The 19,729-nt window shown below is 44.2% G+C and overlaps 1 protein-coding gene across 1 annotated transcript in view; it reads right to left on the minus strand.

Annotated features, from left to right (window-relative positions):
- The window catches only part of LOC141107689 (cytochrome P450 2B4-like), a 94,133-nt gene that overhangs the window by 18,303 nt on the left and 56,101 nt on the right, over window positions 1-19,729 (minus strand). Inside the window, exons 3-4 of the mRNA XM_073598592.1 lie at window positions 9,443-9,595; window positions 4,441-4,601 (exon numbers count right to left, since the gene is read on the minus strand). Coding sequence (XP_073454693.1) covers window positions 4,441-4,601; window positions 9,443-9,595 — 314 coding nt within the window. The remainder of the gene's footprint in view (window positions 1-4,440; window positions 4,602-9,442; window positions 9,596-19,729) is intronic.

Below are 19,729 nucleotides of genomic sequence, written 5' to 3' on the forward strand. Positions count from 1 at the left end.
GTCTCTCTCTCCTACTCAAACAGCTCTTCGAGGGGGGGGTATGTACGACTGGGGGGTTTAGGATTGGGCTCTATGTGATGGGGGGCCTCTGATGCAATGGAGAGGCTTCAATGTAATATGGTGGACTTGTGTAAAAGGGGCCTCCTAAGTATAGGGGTGACTTTGATGTGATGAAAGGTTCTTGTGTATAGGGGGACTTTGATGTAATGGGGGGCCTCTGATGTAAAGGGGGATTCTGTTGTGATGGGGAGACCTCTGACATGGGGGACCTCTGCTGTGATGGGGAGACTCATGTAAAGGGGGCCTCTGATGTATAGGGGTGACTTTGATGTGATGGAAGGTTCCTGTGTATAGGGGGGGAATTTGATGTGAATGAGGGACTGTAATGTGATGGGGAAATCTGACATTAGGGGGCCTCTGATGTAATGGGGAGACCTCTGACATGGGGGACCTCTGCTGTGATGGGGACGCTCCGCTGTGATGAGGAGACTCATGTAAAGGGGGCCTTTGATGTATAGGGGTGACTCTGACGTGATAGAAAACTCTTGTATAAAAGGGGGGACTTTGATATGATGGGGGGGGTCTGATGTGACGGGGAGACCTCTGATGTAATGTGGAAGCTCTGATGTGATGAGGGGATTCGTGTAAAGGAGCAACTCTGATGGGTTCACATGTATATAGGGGGGATTTTAATGTGAAGGAAGGATTGTAATGTGATGGGGGGGATCTGACACTGGTGGGGGCCTCTGATGTAAAGGGGGGGCTCTGATGTGATTAGGGGACCTCTGATGTGATGGACAGACTGGGAGGGGTTAAGCAGAGAGATGGAACATGTCACTGAAGCCATGGATGACATCCTGTGTATGGAAGTGGTGATGCAGAGAGGGGGAGCACACAGCTGGATCAGACTGAATATAGCAGGAGGTGAGTTCATAATAGTTTTATTATAACATGTCATAAAGCTATGCTATGATCTCAACTCCTTTTTACAATTAGTCTCCTCCAGCCACATGCCCCTGCTCTTTGATCCCCCTTTCTGCATTCAGCACTGACAGGATGTCATCTCCTGATCCAGCCACGTGCTCCCGCTCTCTTCGCTACTCTGTGGGATCATAAGGCATATTGCATATTGGAGATATAAGGCATATTGCAGCAGCTTACCTGCGCTGCTCTGCATGTGGATGAAAGCAACTCCTTGTACTGTGCCCCGGTGACCCCCACATTGTCCTGTGCCCTGGTGATCTCCTGGCTCTACTCTGCCTTCTGTCCTTTTTCAGGAAAATCTACCAATGTATCACTTTCTGTTGAGCAGATTATGTTACAAAGCTGGGGACGAAACTGCAGCTTCAGGACTTAAATTTGCAGGCCCTTCGGTTTGAAGAAGTTTTGGCTGAAGCCTACCAACAGGAAGCAGTACTGTAGTTCCAAAGCAGGAGTGCACGTGGTGGACAGAACAGCAAGAACTCTTGTAAGTACTGCTGTCCTCTTTGGGAAAGACATACTTCTTCTGCATGATAGTGACCCCCTGGGGTCTTCCCTCTGTCCTTTTACTAACATGACCAATTTACCACTTTCTGCAGGGCTGATTGTTCTACAAATCTGGTGACGACACTGCAGCTTCAGAACTGGGCTGAAACCTACCTACAGGAAGCGGTACTTCCAAAGCAGAAGAGCACACAGTTGACGGAACAGCAACCACTCTTGTAAGTACTATGTTACACTGTGTGATTTCTATGCAGAAAAAATGTATACATACATACATGATACCAGTGTTCTGCTGTCAACGGAGCATACAGAAAATGTTCTGTGTGCCCTGATGACCTCCACATTACATTGTGCCCTGGTAACCTCCAGAATAGTATTGTGCCTGTGCTCACAGAAAAAAAGTTTTTTCTTTGTGCCTTGCAGAGACAGGTGCAGTAATGTTGAGAAGGAGTGAGGTACAAGAGGATAGTACAGCTTCATCCTCTACTACAGAAAATTCTGATAAGGCTAGTGAGGAAGAATTACAACATTATGAGTCCTTTGCGTGCACCAGCAGCACAGTGCTTGACCCCAAAAAAGTCCGCCTTTACAGTGAAAGTTACCTAACTATGGGTTTTTCATGGACAGGTGATCCACATTGTCCCATTCCATTGTGCTTTATCTGTGGCAAACAACTTACAAATACAGCAATGGCTCCAGCAAAACTGAAAAGACACTTTACTAAAAACCATGGCCATTTGGCATCTAAAGGTGCCGATTATTTCAAAAGGCTATTGGAATCTCAAAGCAAGCAAAGTGCAGCTTTTGTTAAAAAAGTCTCCATTAGTAAAAAAGCACAGGAAGCAAGCTATTTGGTGGAAGAAATTATTGCCCAGAAAAGAAAAAGTCACACAGTTGGTGACAATATAATAATGCCAGCATGTAAAATGATTGTAAATCAAATGCTAGGAGCAGCTGCAATAAAGGAAATTGAAAAGGTTCCACTTTCAGACAGTACAATAAGTCGGAGTATTGATGACATGTCACAAGATGTTGAAGAGGTCTTGTGTGATATTCTTAAAAAAAAAACAGCTTCACTATCCAGGTTGATGAGTCCACTGATATCACCAATGCATGCCAACTTGTAAAATTTGTACGATTTGAAAATGGTGGTGAAATGCAAGAAAACTTTTTCTGCTGCAAAGAGCTACCTGAAACAACCAAGGGTCAAGATATATTTAATGTTTTGTCTGCCTATCTGGAATCCCAAGGACTGTCATGAAATGGTTGTGTTGGAATCTGTACTGATTGTGCCCCATCAATGGTTGGCTCCATGAAAGGCTTTTCCTCACTTGTAAAAAAAGAAAATCCTAATGTTGTGACAACACACTGCTTTATTTATAGAGAAGTGCTCATGTCCAAAACTCTTGGAGTTGAGCTGAAAAGTGTTCTGGATGATGTGACAAAAATGGTGAACTTTATTAAACAATGACCAGTTAAGTAAAGAATGTTTCAAAAACTTTGTGAAAGCATGAAGAAGAACCATATAAATCTCCTGCTACCCTGTTTCCCCGAAAATAAGACCTAGTGTGATTGTCGGTGATGGCTGCAATATAAGCCCTACCCCCCAAATAAGCCCTACCCTGTTTCCCCAAAAATAAGCCCTACCCTCAAAGTAAGACCTACAAGGACTTTAACTAGGGCTTATTTGGGGGGTAGGGCTTATATTGCAGCCATCACCGACAATCACGCTAGGTCTTATTTTCGGGGAAACAGGGTACATACAGAAATTAGGTGGCTTAGCAGAGGACGAGTTCTCCACAGAGTGTTTGAGCTGAAAGAAGAACTAAAGAAGTACCTTCAAGAAATTTGTAGGTCAGATTTTGCTGAGTGCTTTGAAGATGAAGAGTGGCTGCAGAAACTGGCATACTTAGCTGACATTTTTAATCATATGAACCTGCTGAACAAGTCTATGCAAGGTTCTGGAGAAAATATCCTGACTTCAAGTGACAAGATACTTGAATTCAAAAGAAAATTGAATCTTTGGAAAAGCCATGTTGTGAAAGGAAATCTGGAGATGTTTCCTCTGTTGCTTGGCCTTGGAAGTGAGGAAGGATACCAGCAAGTTTCAAATGTAATTGAAAGCCACCTGGATGTATTGCAGAGCAAAATGGAATATTATTTTCCTTCTCTTTCAACACAAATATATGATTGAGTGAGGAACCCATTCTCTGAGTCTTCTGTTCAGTCAGAGAACTTGGATTTAAAAGAACAGGAAGAAATTTGCGATTTGCTGTCTGATTGTACCCTCAGGATGAGGTTTGATGATGTATCCTTGGACAAATTTTGGATTTCAGTCAAAGAAGAGTATCCTACCATTTACAGAAATGCATTGAATGTTTTGCTGCAGTTTTCTACTTCCTACATGTGTGAGCAAGCTTTTTCCTGTTTAACAAGCATCAAGAGCAAGGATTGAAATCGTTTACTTTCAGTTGAAGAAGAAATACGTGTGTGCTTATCTCAAGTTTGACCCAGATTTGAGCATCTGTGCAGAAAAAAGCAAGCCCAAGTTTCACATTAAGGAGGTAAGTGTTTTTACAATATCTATTCTATTATTTGATACTGTTTCTTTATTTCTGTTATATCTACAGCTTGCTGATCAGATCCAATGATCCATGAGCTTTAGATCTGAATTTTTTTTTCCAGGGGTTCCCAGAGATCTCAAACTTTTTGCCAAGGGTTCCCCGAAGGCAAAAAGGTTGAGAAACACTGGTCTAAGTCTTCCCTACTACAAAAACAGCCACTGGTTCTTTGCCCAGGAACATTTGTGGGGAAGCATGACTTCCTGGTACCAATTAGGTACCAGTTAGGTGTCTGCAGAGGGGTATTTTAATCAAATTATACACATTGCATCTGAAAAAAAAAGGTTATCACGGTTTATGAGCAGAATCCTAATATGCTTGTCATGACTCTTACCTGCCCCCAGCGTGAACTGATGATATGGAAGGTTTCAGCCATAGTGTTTATAACATCAAGAAGCTCAGTATCCTCATAATGATGTCGATGCCCAAACATGATCGAAAAGACTATATTGCCAGAAACTTTGTAGAAGAACAGTTTTGGATCAAAAAATGTTTCTAGAATATGGGAGATAAAGAAACATGACTCAAGTAAGCAAAATACAACATAACGTACAACAAGCTACAACACATCATATTGTGTTGGAAAGGATTTAAAGGGAAAAATGTAGAACTTAAAGTGGATGTAAACCCCAAAACTTTTTTTTTTATGTCATAATGTAGAGTATAAGATTTCCTATCATTTGAGCCCAGTCTTGCCACAAAGAGTTAATCCAGCTCTGAGCAATTCTCTTTTATTGTTCAGCGAGATAAAACTTGACAAACAGAGAAAAACTTTGTCAAATCCTCCCCCTTGCTGTGAGTGACAGGTGATTTACATATCTCGTGCACTAGCCTAAGACATGCATTATTTTTTAATTCTCACCCCCACTCCTTTCTTCAGCAGCTCTGCAAGGATTGGTTGTTCCACACCTCAGCATGATTTGACATGCTGAAGTCATGTGATTACTTTCCTGTCATTTCACTGGATTTTAGAGATCATAGCAGAAGTTCAGTGTAAGAAATACACAGGAGAAAATGCATATTGACAAGGGGAGTGTAGAGGTGGGCGGGGAGTCTACTGACATCACGACTCCACCCACCGAGCTCCAGACAACAGACCCATCCAACGAGAATCTGCAGTTTTTCGGTTCTCATAACAGACAGAGGGGAGACATTTGACAGGTAAAGATACATGCAGAAGGCATTTATATCCTTATAGATAACCCCTATGGCAGTAGTTTAGAAAGGATGACATTGGGTTTACATCCACTTTAAAGTAAACCCATTGTCACTTTAAGGGTCTGTGTCAATGGGCTTTTGTTAGCTTTAAGCAGGTTTTGCATTTCAATAAAAGTCTATTAGGCCGGGTTCACACTGGTACAACACGACAGTCATAAGACTGTGGATCCGACTTTGCCTTGCGACTTGAAGTCTGACATCCGTCCGACTTCAATGAACAGGGGTCCAACTTTGATCCACACAATGCAGGCACTTTGTGTCTGGTATGAATCTTTAGGGGGGACTCCACGCCAAATAAAAAAAAAAAAACGGCATGGGTTCCCCCTCCAAGAGCATACCAGGCCTTTCAGTCTGGTATGGATTTTAAAGGGAACCCTCACGCCGAAAAAACAGCGTGGAGTCACCCCCAAAATCCATACCAGACCCTTATCCGAGCAGGCAGTCTGGCAGGTCAGGAAAGGGGGTGGGGAAGAGCAAACGCCCCCCCTGAACCATACCAGGCCGCATTCCCTCAACATGGGAGGGTGTGTGCTTTGGGGTGGGGGGCCATGTGCCTCCCACCCCAAAGCACCTTGTTACCCCATGTTGATGAGGACAAGGGTCTCTTCCCAACAACCCTGGCCGTTGGTTGTCAGGGTCTCTGCGGGTGGGGGCTTATCGGAATCTGAAAGCCCCCTTTAACAAGGGGGCTTCCAGATCCCGGCCCCTACCCTATGTGAATGAGTATCGGGTACATTGTACCCCTACCCATTCAACTAAAAAAAGTGTCAAAAATAAAACACAGTACACGGGTAATTTATTAAGGCAGCTCCGACATCGCTTCCGATTTCTTCTTCCCTCTCCGGTTCTTCTCTGCTCTATGCTGATGTCTTCTAGCCCTCTCCGGGTTCTTCTGCCTCTGCCGCGTCTTGTCCGCTGTCTTCTCGCTCTTTTGCCAGGTCTTGTCCGATGTATTCTCCCTCTGTTCTTCTTCCGATGTTGACTCAATGCTCTCCCCCGCTCTAATGCTGGGTGCGCGGTGTGCCACTACTTATATTGGCATGGGACGGGGTCATCGGGTGACGTCATCCTAAGGCTCTACCCCTTAGGATGTCACCGCCCCATCATGCCCCCGGGCGGTGACATCATAAGGGGCGGGGCCTCGGGATGACATCACCCTTTGACCCTGCCCCATGCCAATATATGTAGTGGCACCGCACCCAGCATTAGAGCAGGGGGGGAGAGCATTGAGTCAACATCGGAAGAAGAACAGAGGGAGAAGACAGCGGACAAGACCTGGATAAAGAGCAAGAAGACAGTGGGCAGAGACAGAAGAACGGGAGCAGGCTAGAAGACATCAGCAGAGAGTGGAGAAGAACTGACAGAGGCAGAAGACATCAGCGGAGGAGGGAGAAGAGCCGAAGAGGGGAGAAGAAATCAGAAGAGACGCTGGAGCTGTTTTAATAAATTACTTTAAAAGCTTGTGTACTGAGTTTTATTTAGGTAAATGGGTAGGGGTATGTACCCCATACTCATTCACATAAGGGTGGGGGCCGGAATCTGGGGGCTTCCAGATTCTGATAAGCCCCCTGCCTGCAGACCCCGACAATCAATGGGCAGGGCCCCCTCCCTGCCCCTAAGCACCCGCCCCCCCCATGTTGGGGGCATGCGGCATTGTATGGTTCAGGTGGGGGGGCAATCTCTCATCTGTCCCCACCCCCTTTCCTGACCTGCCGGGCTGCGTGCTCAGATAAGGGTATGGTATGGATTTTGGGGGGGACCCCACACCGTTTATTTTTACATTTGGCGTGGAGTTCCCCTTCAAGATCATCTGAGCACAAGTTGCATGCCAAAGTTGGATCAGTTAAGACGGCAATACGACTTTGATCTGACTTTAATGGGCTGAAGTAGGATCAAAGTTGGACCAAAGTAGTGCAGGGACCATTTTCAAAGTTGGACCGACTTGTGTTGGACCAGTTAAGATGGCTCTCATAGGGAAACGTTTATTTTCACAAGTCTTGCGACATTAGCTCTCAATGTTGAAGAGTTTGTTGTACCAGTGTGAACCCGGCCTTAAACAGCAAAACCTGAGTGAAAACAGGTAAAATGCAGGTCAAAAGGAGGCCAACTGCACCTGTGATTTAATTGTGAATACAGTATCTCAGAAGCATCTAAAACTAATGTCAGGAGGTGCAAGTGTCTACTCACAATTATGCTGGCCATACACTATACAAAAAATTAGCCGAAATTTGGTCATTTAGACAGTTTGTTTGTTTTTCGGACAGTTAATGGGCACAAATCAGTAATTGGTTGGGACGTTTATGAGCTTAAAAAACAAAGGACTTTCTGCTCAACGAACGATAAATTGAAAGGTTAATGTGCTTCCCGTTCAAACTGTTTGTACTAAGTATATGTGAAAAAACAAACAAAAAACTGATTATTTTATGTCCATTGAACGATTTATCGGTCATTACATGATGGCACTATCGTTTGCTCTCATGGCCAAATGTTTGTTTTTCGAAAATGGGTTTGACCTAAGAAACCCAAAACTAGATAGTTACATATTGAGGTTGAAAAAACAAAACAAACAAAACACACACACACCATACAGTAGGTCTATTAGTTTAACCAAGAAGACAAAAATATGTGAATTAAAAACCTGTGTCCTCAGAACCCTGATGCATAGATATGCAAATTGTACTATTGATGTTCTGACCCACACTCTCCAACACCTAAGGGTTGGTCAGAAATATTAAGATGATCAATATCACAAACTGGGATTTACCATATTGGAACGGTTTCTCCCGAAATAAATTTTTTGTCTTTTCAGGAGTAAGATTTTCCTGGTCCCTAATGCCGCATACACACGAGCGGAATGCCGACAGAAAAAGTCAGACGGAAGCTTTTCATCGTATATATATCGATCGTGTGTAGGCCTCATCAGACTTTTTTTTTTTTCGAAATCTGACGGACCTAGAAATGGAACATGTTCTAAAACTTTCCGACGGACCCAATTCCTATCGGGAAAACCGATCGTCTGTATGGTGGTCCGACGGACCAAAAAAGACGCATGCTCTGGAGCAAGTACGAGACAGAAGCTATTGGCTACTGGCTATTGAACTTCCTTTTTCTAGTCCCGTCGTAAGTGTTGTACGTCACCACATTCTGGACAGTCAGACTTTGGTCGGATTTTGGGTTGACCGTGTGTAGGCAAGACCTCTAGAATAGAATTCCGTCGGAGAAACCGTCGGAGTTTATTACGACAGTTAAACCGGTCATGTGTACGCGGCATAAGAAGTACATTCAACACCTTTTTGGAGTATTTCCTAAAAATTGGCACATCTTCAAAATATATATAATTTTATACAGATTTTGGAATGTTTAAAACCCTATCAGGATTTGTTGCGCCTTCTGTCTCCCACAGGGAAGATCTTCTTTCACTTTCTCTCCCATGAATACAACAGGAAATAAAGAAAAGGTTAAAGATATTCATACTTTGTCAGTTGTCACCAGAACACCTACTGAAGGATTTCCCTTCTTGTCCTGTTTTGGTGACAACATGTTGGTTGTCAATGGCAATGGGGAGGGAGACTTTCCCCAGTGGGGACTGCTATGACAACCATCTATGACTGAGGTTACAAACCCTCACCACTTTGTTTAAAACTTTTACTAAAAGCGGTAGTAATGTCTGTAAGAAAAAAAAAAAAACTTTCCACCTGCAAGGCAATATCATAATGTGCTAGAATGCATCTCATACTAACACATTATGAAAGCCTTACCATAAAATGAAGCACTCCAGGGGCGCACCGCTGCAGAGGCTTCCATCTTTACCCAGTCTTCCTTCCAGGTTCGGGGACTCCGACCGTTAGATTGGCCGTGCTGCGATGACGTCACTCCTATGCATGTGTGCCGGAGCTCTAAAGGAAGGGCACAGGTATGCCGTTCCTTTAAAGCGCATGTGCTGGTGACGTCACCAGCGTATTCTGCTGCTCGCTAGAATATCTCCTAAACGGTTCACATTTAAGAGATATTCATTTTACTTAGAGGAAAGCTTTATTGTAAGCTTACCTGTAGGTAAAAATAACAAAAATTAGTTTACTACCACTTTTAAGATATACTTTAGTTTTTTCCCCACTTACCTTTGGTCTTTTTTAATTCAGTCACCAGGCAGTGAGCCTCCTCAATAATATAGTGTTCTATGTTCTTCTTTCCCATGCCAAAAGTTCGCATTGTTGACAGAGAAAATCGACGAAGCTCTTTCCACCTGTTCAAGTCACTAGTAAAGGCAATTCCTAATCCAGGAAATAAGCACAACACATTACATACATATTTATACATCATGTATAAGTAAAAAGATAAACAACATTATCTGTAGAAATGTACTATGGTATTCACTACTCCATTCACTAGTGATTAAAGAAAAAAAAAAACACACACATTAAAATTTGAGTGCTCGGCATGTCACAACCTCATTTAAAAAACATTTATGGTTGGAGCCCTATGTCCGGTATGTACATGAATACCACTTACAGTAAAGATAGGACTTACCATCGGAAATGGACCTGAAAGTGTGGACTTAGCATATGAAATGGACCTGAAAGTGTGCCTTGGTCTAATGGCCGGTATGCCAAAATAAGGGGGCATACCCTGGTTTAAGAAATGGTTATTCTGTAAGAGAAATGAATGAAATGAATAGTTTGAGAAATGCTGTGAAATGGGGATGGGAGGGTGGGTATCGCGCACAGGAAACCGACAAGCACCACAGGTGAGCGGGCTGCTTAAGTACCCCCCCGGGCTCCTCCCATAAATTCAGGCCACCATACTGGCCTTCCTACTTATGGTTGGAGCCCTATGTCCGGTATGTACATGAATACCACTTACAGTAAAGATAGGACTTACCATCGGAAATGGACCTGAAAGTGTGGACTTAGCATATGAAATGGACCTGAAAGTGTGCCTTGGTCTAATGGCCGGTATGCCAAAATAAGGGGGCAAAAACATTCAGGTAGGGTTATGATTTTATTGATTTTCAATTATTTATTGAGCCAATTTGGAGAATGCCTGTGCCATCTCTGTTTGTGGGTTGGGGATATACCGGGCGAAGCAGGCTGACTTCCACCTGCCCAGTCTTTTGATGATGTGATCTGGCACCCCGTGGCGGGATGCCGCGGAGGCTGCTCCGATGCGAAACGAGTGTCCGGAATACTGACTAGGGTTAAGATGAAGATTGCGGAGAAGTATTCTTATGTGTTCCACAAACTGAGAGGCGTTTAAGGGTTTAACTGGGAACGGTAGAAGGGGACTGCTGTCTGGTTGTTCAGGCAGGAGTGACAGGAGCCGGTTGAGTACGGCGACTGGACACCAGCTGTTGTCGGTTTTGTAGAGGTGAATGTTCGCTCCTGAGCCCGTTTGCTGGGTTTTAGAGACCTCGAGGTGCAGGATGAAGTGGTCTTGGTATCTAAGTAAGTGTCGTCTGCGTAATACTCGGTCTGTGGGTTTGTTAGAGGTGAATTCGCCAGGGCGCATGAACCCATAGTACGCTAGATATATCGCTGCTTGTAAGACCGTGCTGCGGAGCAGACCGAATGGCGAGGTAGCCAGAATAGTTGACATGTCCCTAAAGATGGGTCCCGTAATGGGCAAGCGCTTAGTGCTGATGACTGGTTGTTGTTTCTGGATTCCCCTTAAAACGGCTCGTATAGCGTGAGATGAGAATAGTGAAGATTTCGTGGGGTCTTCAAGCGCCATAAAATGTTGAATGCCGGCTAGGTATAGCCGGATGGTATTATAGGATAAGGCCAACTGCGTGTGGCAGTGTGCAGTGAAGGCCAGTACCTGCTTGATATCTGTTGGTCCTTTACTGCAGGACGTGAGGAATTTGTTGAAGGCCTTCCAAGCTGTCTGGTAGGCTTTAAGTGTGTTGTAGGAGAGGGAATGATTTATGAGTTGTGTAGCTCCGTGTAAATGTTGATCTAGTCCAGGGTCAGTTGTGACCAGACAGGGATAGGGGCCGACATTGGATCGGCATCGGGAACCTGATTGAAAAAGGAGGAATAATTGAAACGTGACAGTGCGTCAGCTGCTGAGTTGTATCTGCCGGGAATAAATGCACAGTGTATATTGAACTGATGTTGTAAAGACAGTTGTACCAACCTGCGCAGGAAGGACATGACTGCTAGGGACTTGGACCTGCCTTTGTTGATGATGTCTGCCGTGGCCTGGTTGTCGGTGCTAAAGACTACAGTTTGTCCTGTCCAGTGGTGGCCCCAGAGTTGTGCGGCTGCCACTATGGGGTAAAGCTCAAAGAGGGCAGATGTTTGGGAAAAGCCGGGTATCAATAGTATCTGTTGAGGCCAGGGTCCTGAAAACCAATGATGGCCAAAAATTGCCGCGAAACCTGTGGAGGCTGCGGCGTCCGTTACCACCTGGGGTGAATGGACCGAAACTATAGGTATGAATAGAGATATGCCATTCCAGGCGGACAAGAATTCCTCCCACATGGACAGGTCCGCTATGGCTGCGGAGTCTAAATTCAGAATCTGATCAGGGTCTTGAGTTTCCGACAGAAATCTGAGTAGGCGTGATACAAATGTGCGGCCTTGTGGAATAATTCGCATAGCGAAGTTGAGCATACCCAGGAGGGACTGCAACTGTTTTTTGGTACAGTCCTTGGTGTGTGTAAACTCGTGAAGGACTGCCCTAATGCGTGATAGTTTGTCGAGGGGGAGACTGGCTTGCATTGCGCAGGTATCCAAGCTGACCCCGAGAAAAGTGATGCTATTTGCTGGGCCATCGACTTTGTGCTCGGCAATAGGAACATTGAGGTTTCCAAAAATTACCCTAAGTTTGTCGAGATCTCCTGGGGGCTTGCTGGGTGGTTCTATCAGTAGGAAGTCATCTAGATAATGGATGACTTCATGGCATTGACCCTTGTGTAATAGTATCCAACCGAGGGACTGGGCGAACGTGTCGAAGAGCCACGGGCTACTCTTCGAACCGAAGGTGAGCTTTGTAGCAAAATAATATGCTTCCTTCCACTTGATGCCATGCCAGCACCAAAGGGATGGGTGGATGGGCAGGAGCTTGAAGGCATCCGAGATGTCGGCTTTGGAGAGCCAGGCGCCTGTGCCTGCTTTGATGATCGCTTGTATTGCCATGTCCACGGAAGAATATTTTAGGGAAAACTCCTCGGAGGGGATCAGGGAATTGAGACTGGGTATGTGGGAAGAATGAGGCGCAGACAAGTCGTACACCAAACGCAATTTATTTGAAAACTTGCCCTTGACAAGCCCAATAGGGCTGACTCTCCATGTGTTGAAAGGGGGGCAACTGAAAGGGCCTATCACGTAACCTCGATCCACCTCTGCCTGTAAGAGCTGATCTATGGCTTGTTCGTCAATGGCTGCCGAACGAAGATTGGCACATTCGTGGGTAGTGTGGGGTAGTGAAATGAGGCCGGTGTGAAAGCCTGCTGTGAAGCCTTGGATAAGGAAGGTGGCCAGGGAAGGGGTGGGATGTGAAGTGAGATACCATCCTAACCATAAGAGGTTGATCCGGCTTAGTCACGCCTTCTTGTGTTGCTTGACTTCACACAAAATCCTAGGGTGTGCTCTATGACATAAGGTGCAGAGGTGAAGTAGACGGCACTGGCTGAAGTTGCAGGACCCCTGATTAAAGTTATTACAGATGGCTGCCCCTCCCACGGTTCGGACTGGGCGTCCGAGTTTGTCCACCTGAGGCGTTGGTTCAGGGATCGGCTGACCCTGTACTGAACCTGAGGTAGAGGGAAACTCGAAAGGCCGTCTGGTTGCCGTATTGGCGCACCAGGTGGCAGTGTGGGTGGAAGACTGGCAAATCGCACACAGAGGTGAGCGTAAGCCGGCAAAGTGGCGGCAGAAGAGCTCTGTATCCATGAGACTCCAATCTGTCGTGATCTGGAACTGTATGAGTCTGGCCGCGGCCTTGGCTGAAAAGGAACGATGGTAGTCGTAAAAGGCAAAACCTCCGTACTTGTGGCCCAAGTCTACCACAGTATGGAGATACAAGTCCAGCTCTTCCCGCCTGCTAGGGGTGGCTGAGCACAGGACATCTCTGAGCATGCCAAAGGCCAGGGTAAACTCTGAGACTGTTAGCTTGCGGTTCAATCTGGGGTCTTTGGCTTTAAGGACCACTGATATGTCACCCCAGGAGTAGGCTTTATTTTCTGCCAAATCATGCACGGAAATGAGGAGAGAGGCCAGGTTGACGTCCTTGCCGTCCAAGATGTCCTTCCTGATACTGGTTGGGACCAGGTGGGAGGGGTAGACAATGTGGCTCGAGCCTGAGGTACCTGCAGGAAGAGGTGTCAAGCTTTGAGTTGCCGTTGGGTCGGGGACAGCCGTGGCCGGTCGGGCCTCCAGAAGTGCAACCCTGGTTTGGATGTCTGCCACTGAGGTGGATAGAGATGACACCATCGTGTGTAATTGTGAAATGGCCGATGATATCGACTGAAGGGATGCCTGTTGGATACTGGGTCCTGCTGCTGGTGGGGGAAAGAGGAGTTTGAAAAGCTCGCCTTTCCTTGCTGTGGCGGGGAAGGGGACACCTCTGCGTCTGAGCTCTGCCATCAGTTTGGGGATAGTCCATCCCCTAAGGGATTGCACGCTGCCGCTTTCTGAGACCGGAGAAGGTGACAGAGGGGCCGTGAGGTCTTCGCTGCCGGTCTGAGACATGGTTGCTCTGGTGAGGATTCTCTTGAGCTTTTATTTCCTGGTTGACTGTAACCTATTAGGGGTGAGATGAATTTCAAGTTTTTTCTTTGATCCGCTGAAACATACTTACCCGACTTATTCTCCCATTCCCCTTTTTTTTTTTTTTTTTTTTTTTACCTGGGGGGATATCGTCCAACCTGGTGCAGGGTGGACCTACTGAACTTTGACTGACCTGAGAAAAACGAAAAGGTGACAATTCGTGAAGGGATTGCTAACTGATTTTTTGAAGCAACGATTTGTATGACAATGAAACGATTCGAAATGTTTGCCTTGATTATGAATGGACTCCATGACAGAGGTCCGGCCTGGTCGTCATCCTTGATTCGACCGAGAACCGGGCTCTGGAGCATGTATTGAAATGAGGCAAGTGAAAACATTGGTGCACCCGGGACGATCTGGTGCCTGTTTGATGCATCTGGATTCGAATCGGAGCACCGTATGAAATGAAATGAGAGAAATGATTATTAGACCGAGGCTTGAATTGGTTGTGCCGTGTTTGCGACTGGCAACCAACCGAGCTCTGGTATAGGTATGAAATGCTGTTTGGAACCAGCAAGGCATTCCGTAAAGAATCGGTGCATGTCAGATGCGACTGGTTCCGGAACGGTGATGCGTTGTGGGAGTGAAATGGTAGTAAGCTGCATGGCAGAGACATGGATCCATCTCCCGATGTCTGCGATTAGCTATGATCCGGACTTTGAAGCATGTATCAGAAATGAGGCCGAGCCCTGGGGTACGCCATAATGAATCGGTGCATTTCCATGCGACTGGATTCATGTGTGAACGTGATACGTGGAAATGAAATGATAACCATGACAGAAGGTACGAATTCCTGATAAACGTAACTCTGGAGCATGTATAGAAATGAGGCCAGTCCTGGGGCACGCCGAGACGAATCGGTGCATTGCCATGCGACTGGATTCATGTCGGAACGTGATAGGTGGAAATGAAATGATAACCATGACAGAGGTATGAATGACTGAAAACGTAACTCTGGAGCATGTATAGAAATGAGGCCAATCCTGGGGCACGCCGAGACGAATCGGTGCATTGCCATGCGACTGGATTCATGTCGGAACGTGATAGGTGGAAATGAAATGATAACCATGACAGAAGGTAGGAATTACTGATAAACGTAACTCTGGAGCATGTATAGAAATGAGGCCAGTCCTGGGGCACGCCGAGACGAATCGGTGCATTGCCATGCGACTGGATTCATGTCGGAACGTGATAGGTGGAAATGAAATGATAACCATGACAGAGGTATGAATGACTGAAAACGTAACTCTGGAGCATGTATAGAAATGAGGCCAGTCCTGGGGCACGCCGAGACGAATCGGTGCATTGCCATGCGACTGGATTCATGTCGGAACGTGATAGGTGGAAATGAAATGATAACCATGACAGAGGTATGAATGACTGAAAACGTAACTCTGGAGCATGTATAGAAATGAGGCCAATCCTGGGGCACGCCGAGACGAATCGGTGCATCTTTTTGATGCGACTGGATTCGAATCGGAGCGCGGTAGGTGACTGAAATGAGAAATGTTTTGAAATGATTTGAAATGTTAGAAATGAGTTCTAGAATGTTTCAGAAATGAGAAATGATTGGTATCGAACTGACTTGATCCGATAACTTGCAAATTGCGACTTGCTATGGCTGTTTACTGATGCATATATTTAAACACCGACATGCTAGAAATGAAGCGACGTCTGCGGCGCGGTGCTGTCGAAATGGTAACATATCGAAAGTACGAGCGATATACATTACAATAGTGAAGTGCGAGTAACGAAATTGAAAGTACGGTTTAGTGACATGACATGATACGAAAAATGCGATATACATTGCAGTTTATGAAAAGCGAGTGAAACGAAAAATTTTGAAATTACCGTTTAGTGACCTGATATGAAAACGAAAAGTCCGACGGGACCTTACCTGCGACAGCCAAGCCAGCCGCGTGGTACAAACTACGAACGAAAAATGCGGACTTCGAAAGTTTTGAGAACGGTATCGAATACGAAATTTTGCGAGGCAAGAACTTGCGGACGCTGGTATACCGAATAGTCGGCCTAGTGACGTATATCGCGCACAGGAAACCGACAAGCACCACAGGTGAGCGGGCTGCTTAAGTACCCCCCCGGGCTCCTCCCATAAATTCAGGCCACCATACTGGCCTTCCTACATATGGGTGGCAATGTACATTATATATATGATAAACCCAGAAAATCCATTATTATAATCTTTACTACACAGCAAAGTAAGGTAATCTGCTGCGCTGATCTATAAAATCAGCTTGTAATTAAAAGCCAGGTCTCCAACGGGAATTTAATGCAGGGCTTCCTGGCAAGCAAAAAATAAAAATAAGCAGAACCAACAATTTGAGTACACAAAGGTGCCCTTTATCAACCTGCAAATGTGATGGATGGTAGACATATGCACTGTTGAAAAATGTGTTTGTTATAGTTATTTATTTGTAACTTCGGAAAAATTTGAATTTCGAATCTGAAAATTCGGAAATTTGGAAATTCGAAAATCCAAAAATAAGAACGAAAATCCAAAAATTTAAAAATCTGAAAATTCAAAAATCCGAAATAACTAACTAACTAATAATAACTAACTATTAAATTATTGGTATTAGAATTTCCTGTCAATTTTGGCTGTTAGTGAATGTAACAAATACAAATTTTATGCAAAATTATGAATTATCCAAAATAACGAATGCCATATCTAAATGAATAGAATGTAACAAATTAATAATAATAAATAATAATAATAAGTTTTTATTGTTACTATTATTTATTATTATTATTAATGCGTTACGTTCACTAACAGCCAAATTTGAAAGGAAATGCCAATACCTACAATTTAATAGTTAGTAAGAGTTATTAGTTATGTCAGATTTTCATACGTTCGCTTTTCGGAAAGATACTTATGGATTTTTTATTTACCCTTTGAAAGGTTGCATGCCTCCATAAATGTTATTGGGTATCTGTTGACCTTTGACTAGCAGAGGGTGTTGTGTTTTCTGTTATCTATATGTGGCTTTAACATTTTGTAACAAAGAGATATTTTTACTAATACCGCCTCGTGTTGTGCCCACAAAATCCATCTGTTTTTTAAGAGAGTTTATACTCCCTCAACCTTTTTTCTCCCACTATTGGATGGTGACACGGCGGGGGTCCTTCCTTCTGATGCAAAGGAGAATAGAGGTGCAGGTCTGCACAAGGGTTCCCACCTCATCCCTTTTAAACCCAAACAGATATTAATTTCACTGGTTCTGAGGCTGATTAACCACTTCAGCCCCAGAAGAATTTACCCCTTTCCCGACCAGGCCATTTTTTGCAATAGGACACTGCGTCACTTTAACTGACAATTGCGTAGTCATGCGACGCTGTACCCATACAAAATTTACTCCCTTTTTTTCCCACAAGTAGAGCTTTCCTTTAGTGGTATTTGATCACCTCTGTGGTTTTTATTTTTTGTGTTATAAACAAAAGAAGAGCAAAAAACACAATATTTTTAACTTTTTGCTATAATAAATATCCCAATTTAAAAAAAGAAAACAACACATTTTTTCCTCAGTTTAGACTGATATGTATTTTTCTACATATTTTTGGTAAAAAAAAAAAAAAAAATCGCAAAAAGCGTATATTGATTGGTTTGCGCAAAAGTTATAGCGTCTACAAAATAGGGGATAGATTTTAGGCATTTTTATTATTTTATTTTTTTTACTAGTAATGGCGGTGATCAGCGATTTTTATTGGGACTGCGATATTGCGGCGGACAAATCAGACACTTTTGACACTTTTTTGGGACCATTGACATATATACAGCGATCAGAGCTAAAAATAGCCACTGATTACTGTACACCCTGTTCCAAATTATTATGGCAATTATATTTTCTCATTTACCTAAATAATTGATGTAAACAACAGTCAGCATAATTCTCATGTTATCAACTATTAAGAGTACAATTCAAATTTTATTGAACAAACCTTCTAATGATAACAGTTTTTTTTTCAAAATAAAAAACTTACAATGCACTGTTCCAAATTATTACGCACAGTAAGTTTCAAAACACTTTATAAGTTGAAAAGAACTGAAAATTGTCATTTGTTGTGTTTGCAGCATATTTACTGAAATCAAAAGCTAGTTCAATCAAACTTTGAACAACATTTTAACTTTTTAAACATTTTAACAGGTCACGTTACATTTTAACATAGGACCCCTTATTTGATAGCAGCTTCACAAGTCTTGCATCCATTGAACTTGTGAGTTTTTGGACAGTTTCTGCTTGAATTTGTTTGCAAGATGTCAGAATAGCCTCCCAGAGCTGCTGTTTGGATGTAAACTGCCTCCCAACCTCATAGATCTTTTTCTTGAGGATGCTCCAAAGGTTCTCAATAGGATTGAGGTCAGGGGAGGATGGAGGCCACACCATGACTTTCTCTCCTTTTATCCCCATAGCAGCCATTGATGCAGAAGTATTCTTTGCAGCATGAGATGGTGCATTGTCATGCATGAAGATGATTTTATTACGGAAAGCATAGTTCTTCCTTCTGTACCAGGGAAGGAAGTGGTCAGTCAGGAACTCCACATACTTTGCAGAGGTCATCTTTAAACCTTCGGGGACCCTAAAGGGGCCGACCAGCTCTCTTTCCATGATTCCGGCCCAAAACATGACTCCACCACCGCCTTGCTGACGTCGCAGCCTTGTTGGAACAGGGTGGCCGTCCACCAATCATCCACTACTCCATCCATCTGGACCATCCAGGGTTGCACGGCACTCATCAGAGAACAGGACTGTTTCAAAATTAGTCTTCATGTATTTTTCTGCCCAATGCAGCTGTTTCTGCTTGTGAGCATTGGTCAGTGGTGGCCGAATGAAAGGTTTATGCACAGTTGCAAGACTCTGGAGGACTCTACACCTTGATGTCCGTGGGACTCCAGAGGCACCAGCAGCTTCAAATATCTGTTTGCTGCTATGTAATGTTGTTTTAGCAGCTGCTCTCTTGATCCGATGCATGGATCTGGCAGAAATCTGCAACAAATTCCATACTCCTAACGGTCAGTGCCCCAACACTCCTCATCACTCCTCAATGGTCAGCACCCCAGGCCTCCGGCACTTCCTCACCAAGAGCACTTTAACCCTCCTCCTCTATGCCTGCACCCCCAACCCTTCTCACAGTCAGAACCTCATTCTTCCCCCCACTTGCATTTCTCCTCTGCCTCAGAGCATTCCACATGCTGGCAAATAGCAGGGATGGTCTTCTGTGCAATGTAATGCCGGCTAGTGTTTGAAGAGGAGAAGAAAGCAGAAAAAGGATAGAAACTTTCTTCTAGATCATATGGGAAGGTGTGGCAGTGCAAGAACCTCGCCAAATAAAAAAAAAAATTGCATACATTATTTAACCCTAGCATTATACTTGGACTCTGGTATAATGATTATTGACTGAAATGTACTAGAGACGAGGAGTACAGGCAGGTAGGGATTTTAATACAAGAATAAAAAAAAAAGGAAGGAAGATACTCACTAAAAAAATAGACTAACAGCAAGACAATTTCCCCTCTCCTTCTGTACCATGGTCCCCGAGACAAATATGAGAATGAATCTCCCCAGTTGGGACACAGAAAGCAAGAACACAGCATTCTTTTTTGCCATTTTATGTACAGTT

Source organism: Aquarana catesbeiana, linkage group LG09 (genome assembly GCF_042186555.1).
Source record: "Aquarana catesbeiana isolate 2022-GZ linkage group LG09, ASM4218655v1, whole genome shotgun sequence".
NCBI classification, from domain to species: Eukaryota; Metazoa; Chordata; class Amphibia; order Anura; family Ranidae; genus Aquarana; species Aquarana catesbeiana.